Source organism: Rhododendron vialii, chromosome 11a, assembly GCF_030253575.1.
Source record: "Rhododendron vialii isolate Sample 1 chromosome 11a, ASM3025357v1".
NCBI classification, from domain to species: Eukaryota; Viridiplantae; Streptophyta; class Magnoliopsida; order Ericales; family Ericaceae; genus Rhododendron; species Rhododendron vialii.
The window spans coordinates 6,216,992-6,224,663 of NC_080567.1; the positions used below are offsets into that span (position 1 = coordinate 6,216,992).

A 7,672-nucleotide genomic window follows, 5' to 3' on the forward strand; every position below is an offset into this window, starting at 1 on the left:
GACGAGGTAGACCCCCGGATGGTTCAAATTGGTTCAAAGCTGTCCCTATATGAGCATTCCGCCCAGTCAGATAGGCTCGAAGAATCCATCGATGTCATCGGCATGATTCGACCTTCTGCTTCAATGGTCACAAGTTCATATTGGTGGCCATTGATTATTTTACCAAGTGGGTCGAAGCTGAATCCTATAAAACCCTAACAACGGTTCAAGTTGCTCAATTCATTCGAAAGAACATCATCTATCGATACGGTGTTCCTCAAGCATTTGTATCAGATAATGGGAGCCATTTCAAAGGAAGGGTCCTGGAACTTTTCGAGGAGTTCAAGATCGAGATCCATCATTCAACGACCTATCGTCCACAAACAAATGGAGTAGTCGAGGCCGCAAATAAGAATGTCGAGATGATCATCAAGAAAATCACTGAGTCTGCGAGGGACTGGCACGACCAACTGCCTCTAGCCCTTTAGGGATACCGAACGTCGATCCGCACTTCGACTGGTGCAACTCCCTTTTCCTTGGTCTATTGGATGGAGGCAGTACTCCCTATTGAGTTGGAAGTTCCGTCCTTAAGAGTCATGACTGAAAGTGGTCTCGAGGAAGTTGAGTGGCTGAGTGGGAGGTTTGTCGGGCTGATGTTGTTTGATGAGAGAAGGCTCTGTGCTCTGTATCACGTTCAGGGGTATCAACGACGAATTGCTCAAGCGTTCAATAAAAAGGTGAAGTCCAGGGGTTTAGTCGAAAGGGACATGGTTACAAAGGAAATCTGCGCCCCAATGTTTGATTCTCGCGGGAAGTTTAGACCGATGCGATCTGGGCCTTACATTATCAAGACCATCCTATCCAGGGGTGCTGTTAAGCTCATCGATCTCGATGGCAATGAATTCAACACCCTGGTCAACCTGGAACAACTCAAGCGTTACTATCCCTGAGAGATGCTCGTTGGGTCGAAAACCACAAGGGTGGGCGATTCCAAGCAAAAGTTAGAGCAGCCTGCTAGACCGAAAACCTAAGGAGGCGGTTTAGGCAAAAATAAATGGGCAAAAGTTGAAAGCTCGCTAGATCGAAAACCTGAAAAGGCGGTTCTAGGCAAAAGTTAGAGCGTAAAAGGAGAGGTAAAATACACGAGTGAACCTTTGCCTGAACTACGTTTTGACCTAATTCCTTGAAAAGGGATTCGTAGGCAATCTCGCTTTGAGATTCGATCATATTCCATCAACTTCATCCAGGGTTGACATTTTTGGGTCCACATCACAAGTCGAGGAGGTCGAGCGCAAGTCGAAGCTGTATTGAAGGAAATCAGAAAATGGGAAACCCTTCGTCTTTCGATTTTATTGTAATTACTACTTCTGATACATAAGCTGAGCATAAAAGCCTTAAAACAGTTAAAGCATGAAAAACAGAACAAAATGCTTGAGAAGCCTAATTGCTCACAGCTTATTCTAAGCATAGCAAAGTGGTCCGGAGTCAGCCAATATTTTCTCTTACGTTTACATCTGCTCTTAACCACTATCTGTAGCGATTCCTCGGCCCTATGGTAAAGTCTGGCATTTCCGCCTGAAGGACTCTGAGTCCCCAACACCCCTGATAACTGTTGAATGTTTGAGCGTTGAAATTGGGGACACGGAAGTTCCCAGTACTGATACCGTTGTTCTCTTGAGAAACGCCTAGCTGACGAAAGATGTGGCCAGGAATATAGAAAGTGAAACTTGTCAGTCCTGCAATCACCATCGTATCAAATCCATTGGAATGATTAGCCATGTCCGGAGGTCCAGCCAGGAACACCTCCAAATGATCTCGTCAGGCTGCATTTGCTGCATGAATTCGTACCAGCCTTCTATATCCATGTCAGGGTACTGCATCTCCCTTTGGTGAATCCTTTTTGGAAAAAGATTCCAACCTTCTACTGGTGGATGCAACAACCCAAGCTTGTCCGATAGCCACAAATGCATGAGTGAAAAGACAAGTAAGAAACCAGATATAGCCTGAGCGGAAAAACAAGCGACAACTAGGGAGCAACCTAAGCCGAGTGTCGAGGTAAAATGAGAAAGTGCAAAAAGCCAAAAAAAGGTGAGCTAAGTGAGTTTACCTGGAGCAGAAGCAGACTCCAACTGAAGGTCCAAACCTAGGAGCGTCTCCGCTAAGATAAGGGGCACCACGTTCCTCCGCGCCCCCATTTGAGCAGCAATGCTCACCAACAAGGGACACACTCGCCCATCGACTGGAACGAGCAGGTAAGCAGCTAACAGGCAAATTACCAAGGCGAACCGGCATCGAGCCTGCATAGCATCATCGTCCAAATTGTCATCTGGGCTGTATCGCTTGATCAAGCGCATGATGTTGATTTGGCCACCTTCAAGTAGAGTGTTGGCCAAACCCCTAGAAAATTGAGTGAGGACGCCAATAGGCCTGGCATGCTAACCTAATAAGGAGAAAATTGAGCGGCGAATGTCCGGAGATACGCCTGAAATTCCTCAACGGTCGAACATATCTCGTTGTCACCAAAGCAGAAGACATGGACGTCAGGGTCCCAAAATCGGAGAGCAGCTCTTAAAAGTGCTGGCCAGAGCGACACGTGACGAAGATACCGAAACGAGGCAAGGCCGTGGTATTGGAAGTTTAACCAGTCGATGCTCAGAAATTGTGCTAGCCAAGGCCTGAGCAAGGTTGGAAGTGGGTTTTCCATTTGGAAATACAGTGGAATGCAGAATATTGCAGTGGAAATGGTGTGTGGATGGAGCAATACGTGCATCTCCTCTTTATTGGCCAATGAATCCTCTTGTTTCCTGTGCCACATTCAAAGCCAACCACTAAAAGTCTAAACATCCTTACAAGTAAGGACTCTGCCTCCTGAAAGCCCAAAAACCATGCTCAAAACGTGTGAAAATGAAGGCAGGGAGCTCCCAGAAAAAGGACAGTTGGTCAGACAAGTGGATCTGCATTAGACCTGATCGGCGCACGCCAATTATCTGTTGGCGTATACGTGTCCCTCAATTTTGGCGTACACCATCTCAATAGTGTCGCACGCTAGTTAGAATACCAGAAACAAGTTCTGCAGTAGCTACTGTCGTCGAGTGCCCGTTTTCAATCCCGGGGCCTATTTTGCAAGTTTGATGATACAGGCAAGTCTTAAATGGTATATGGGACTATGTCAAAGCGCCAGATACCAAACGTCGCGTTTAACGAAGATTTTGGATGCTCGACAACTCATCCCAAGTTCAAATCAAGGTTTTGGGAGGTTGAAATCCGTTCCAAGGACTTTTGCCAAGTTTTGTCATACCGTGCGTGTCATATGAGCCTAATGTGACTGTACGGGGGTGTCGGTTTCAGTCCGGGACTAAATCGAGTCATCCTTTGTGCCTTATGTCCATTTTTGTGACATTTTTAGCATTTTTCGGTATATTTCCCCCCCTCGGAGCTTCTTTGCCAGTTTTGTCGATTTGTGCAAGTCATTGTACACCTATAGGGTCTTATCGAAGTGTCAGTTGCTCTTATTCAGGAGAATTTCAAATTTTGGCTCATTAATGCCCAAAATTTCATTATTTTTCGTGTGTCTTAGGGTATGTATCGTATCCTGAGGCTCTCCTATCCCTTTCCTTTCGAGCTAGGTCAGTCATGTACATGTGCGAGTGTTTGTTTGTCGATTCAAATCGTTCATCAATGCATGTTAGACATTAGTGGATGGTTTACTCTTTTCCTTTGCCAAATGCTCATCAAAAGGAGAACAGTAAGCGGAAAATGTAGCTATTGTATGCTAACAAGCCAATATCTATAAAGCAAAAGGTGGGAATGTACTAAAGCGGCTGTTTACACCCGTTTTTGGCACCCAGTCTCGGGCAAGCATTGAGGGCCATTTAATTATCTTTTAATTAAATTGGGCCAAAAAGTAGAGATGTATTGGATTAAAATTAATGGGCCAAGGCAAAGTTAATTGGGCCTAATTAATTTTAATTTGATTCGATCATGGGTAAAGAGTATACTAGGCTTAATTGTCTACCAAAATTCAAAGGCCCATAGTTGGAAATGATCATTTGGAAGTAGGCCCATGAAATTGGTATGTTAACTGGCCATTTTGAAGTCAAATGGCTCTTAATTCCCTCATGCCCATAAAAGAAGGAGAGCCACGTGGCCCATCACCCTTGTAACCTTCTGGAACCATCCCATGAAATAAGGGAGTGAGTTAGTGGGAGTAATTGCCACATGGCCATTTGACTGTCAAGTGGCCCATTATTCTTTCAAACCCACGGAAATAGGAAATGGAGGAAGCCTATTATCTTTCTAACTGCCCATGATCAAGAATTAACACATGGGTAATTGTTATTTACCTCCAATAATTACCCATGATTCCACTAAATATGTTAGTGGGTAGTTATTGCGGACACTTGGCAGCATTTGGAGCTTACTCGGGACACTTGTCAACTTGTGGTGAAGGCGGGAAACCTGGATCAGATCTGGACCAGTGCAACATTTGCCTATAAATACAAATTCTCAAGAAGAAAAAAGGGTCCACACAACAATCAAGCTCAACGCTTAAACCAAAGCCTTCCTAGCGAAGCAACTATCTCATTTCTCCCTCATTTCTTGAAATATCACTCACTCCTTGGACGTTGCTTTTTGATGGATCAAAGAATCGAGAGGTCTCAGGCTGTGGAATAATTATTATTTCTCCCCAAGGCTTGAGGACTGAATTGTCCTTTTAATTTGATTTCCCATGTACAAAAAACCAAGCTGAATATGAGGCAATCATTATAGGCCTTGAAATCCTTAGGGATCTAGAGGCCAGAGAAGTACAAGTTATTGGGGATTCAAACCTTGTTATCAATCACTTGGCAGGGACATTCAAATGCTATAGTGAGGACTCAACCCCTTATTATATGGCAGCCATGCAATGAATCCAAGATTTTGACAATGTCATGGTCAAACATGTCTCAAGGAGTATGAACACTGAAGCCAACAGCTTGGCTCAGGCCTCTACAAGCCTGAAGTTAGCTCGAGAAACTATTCACAAGATTATCACGGTCCAAAAGAGATTGTTACCTTCTGTAAGGAGAAGAGGTCTGGGACTGGAAGTCTTTACTTCTGATTTCATAGGAGAAGAGTTAGACGATGAGCCCGAGAACGATTGGTGTACACCTATCATAACTTTCCTAAAGAGGCCTTATCATAGAGCCTTTAAGAAGGTAAGGAGAAGAGCTATGAGCTATATTCTCGTGGGTGATGAATTATACAAGAAAAGCTTTGAGTACGACTTACTATTAAGGTGTTTAGGGCACCCCGAGGCCATGAGGGTTATGAGTGAAGTCCATGAAGGAATCTGCGGAACCCATCAATCGGGGATAAAGATGAGATGGCTAATCAGAAGGTATGGATACTATTGGTCAACCATTTTAGAGGATTGTATTCGTTTTTCAAAAGGATGTCAGCCCTGTCAGGCCCATGGTCCAATTCATCATGTCCCTGCATCTGATTATCATGCTATGGTCAAACCGTGGCCATTTAGAGGCTGGGCCCTTGATGTAATTGGAAAAATTTATCCACCCTCTTCTGGAAATCATACTTACATCTTAGTAGCCACGAACTATTTTACTAAATGGGCAAAAGCGGTGCCATTAAAGTCTGTGGATCAACAAGAAGTAATCAAGGTGATCAAGGAAAGAATCATCCATAGGTTTGGGTTGCCAGAACACTTGATTGTAGATAGGGGTACAATATTCATAAGAGAACAAGTGGTCAATTTTGCTGCCCGGCAAAACATCATTATGTCCAACTCTACTCCTTATTATGCACAAGGGAATGGCCAGGCCGGATCCACTGGTGGGTAGTGCAACTGCAGAGAAGCGCTGCCCGCTATCTTGTGGAATTCTTTCTCCATGGCCAGTATCAAGCGGACGGCCTCTCGCACCCATTCCATTGGCGCCTGTGTTCCATTTTGGGATCCAGATCAAGTCAGCTTCAAAAGAAGCTCAAGCATAGTGTGAGGATAACAAGCATAACAGAAAGCAAATCATACCGGTCCTGTGATAGCCGTTGGCTCTGTCCTAGCGGGCTCAAACTGAACTGTGGCAGCCTCCCCCTACATGTCCCGCACTGCTAAGGTCCAAGAAAGCTGAGGTAGCCCAGTTGCTGTAGCGTAGTCACTCCTCTCCCTTGAGCGAGCCGCCTTGCTCCCCCGACTCCGCCTCTCCTCACTAGCCTCTAGCACCTCACCCTGCACTGCTATGTGCTCTAACACCCCAAGCGGCCTCGCCAAGTGCTGCCTCCAGTAAACGGCTTAGTCATGCTCAGGCCTCAAGAAAGCAGCAAGGCCAGCCGGAACAGTGAAGCGTCGCAGCTCAGCCAGAGTGTTCCTATCTGTATGTGAAGCGTGAGGCGGAAGTGGCCCAGGAACCTAGTACTCAAGAAAGCCAAGTGACTGTCGCATCATCGGGTCACCTAAGTACCACCACCACCCGAAAGCCGACTCCAGCAGCATTCGGCTCGCGGTCACCACCCTGCTCCTCGCCAAGTACTCAGGCGCTGCATTTCTCCATGGGTCCCACTCCACCTGCGAAACAATCAAAGGTTCAAAATTAGATAGACATCAGTGACAGCATTAAAGCAATTCAAAAGGCCAAAATGATTGATTGGAGTGTTGTTTACCTGAACACCCGACAGCTCGTCGAGGTATGACCCGAAAGCTAGGAGGCTCCCTCTCGACTTCTTCTTTCCTCTATGCAAAGGCCCCCAAATCATGGCACGTGGGAGCATCCTCAAGTTCGGGCACTCATTCTCCAGCGGGTACATCTTCAGCACTTCGTAGGCCCACAGCTGCAAGTGTTTAAACAATCAAAGCATCAGAATACGGTTCCTATGAAAATCGGAGACAAGTGCAGGATGAAATAGGAAGTGAACTACAAGTTTTGTTTCTTACCTCCCACACTCTCCAGCAGCCGGCGGTCGCCTTCTTCCCTCGAGAGAATTCGCCCATGAAATCATAGCATGTCCCCAGAGCTGCTCCTCCCCAGTCGAAGCGTGAAGCTGTGCGTAGGTCGCGGAGAGCCAACAAGTAGGACAAATGCACCGTAGCTTGCTTGTTCAGGTACACCATAGCCCCAAACAAGTACAACAAGTAGGCCCTCGCCATCTGCTCCACCTCCTGCTCTGAGTCCGGTACCCTCCCCTGCAAGTACCTCTTGAACTAGTCGTAATGGATGGACTCTGCTTCATTTGTTAGTGTCTGCCCCAAGAACCACTCCAATGCCCCGGTATCTCTATGAATCTCTGAGTCGAATGGGATAGGATCTCCTGCTACTCTCAAGCCAGTGAGAGCTGCAAAGTCTAACGGAGTCACCGTCATCTCCCCGATCGGAAAGTGGAAGGTATTCGACGAACGGCCGGAACCCTGCAGCGTCCACCAAGGCTCTAACTCGCTCAAGCAACCCTCTGTACAGCTCAAGCGAGCTTGCTGGACCGCCGTGACCCCGAGTTCTGGCGGCTCCTCACTGCATACAACAACAAACAACAAAATAGGTTCATCTCAAATCCAATAGTCAGTCGAATTCAGAATCTCAAAAGTAATTCTACAGTCGAGATAAGCATTATAGGAGTCGATCAAGATACCAGGTTTTCGTTCACATGGCTATTATATCCAATTCTACCATCAGTAGAATCAAATCAAAGGCATTTCTCAGTCGAG

The 7,672-nt window shown here is 46.1% G+C and overlaps 2 protein-coding genes across 2 annotated transcripts; one reads left to right on the forward strand and one right to left on the reverse strand.

Annotated features, from left to right (window-relative positions):
- Window positions 1-527: 527 nt before the first annotated feature.
- Window positions 528-1,668, forward strand: LOC131306814 (uncharacterized). The gene is made up of 2 exons (XM_058333241.1): window positions 528-873; window positions 1,517-1,668. The coding sequence occupies exons 1-2, from the start codon at window positions 528-530 to the stop codon at window positions 1,666-1,668; spliced, it is 498 nt and encodes a 165-aa protein (XP_058189224.1).
- A 4,884-nt stretch (window positions 1,669-6,552) lies between these two features.
- On the reverse strand, window positions 6,553-7,404 carry LOC131306815 (uncharacterized). Its single transcript, XM_058333242.1, has 2 exons — window positions 6,908-7,404; window positions 6,553-6,804 (listed from the first exon to the last, which is right to left on the reverse strand). The coding sequence occupies exons 1-2, from the start codon at window positions 7,118-7,120 to the stop codon at window positions 6,553-6,555; spliced, it is 465 nt and encodes a 154-aa protein (XP_058189225.1). The 5' UTR covers window positions 7,121-7,404.
- Window positions 7,405-7,672: the final 268 nt, after the last annotated feature.

Excerpts from the sequence above, each read along its gene's own strand:
- LOC131306814 (XM_058333241.1), top strand. The coding sequence starts at position 528 with ATGGAGGCAGTACTCCCTATTGAGTTGGAAGTTCCGTCCTTAAGAGTC. Across the intron at positions 874-1,516 it reads TAAGCTCATCGATCTCGATG|CGATTCCTCGGCCCTATGGT; the intron begins GCAATGAATTCA and ends CACTATCTGTAG.
- LOC131306815 (XM_058333242.1), bottom strand. The coding sequence starts at position 7,120 with ATGGCGAGGGCCTACTTGTTGTACTTGTTTGGGGCTATGGTGTACCTG. Across the intron at positions 6,805-6,907 it reads GCTGCTGGAGAGTGTGGGAG|CTGTGGGCCTACGAAGTGCT; the intron begins GTAAGAAACAAA and ends AAACACTTGCAG.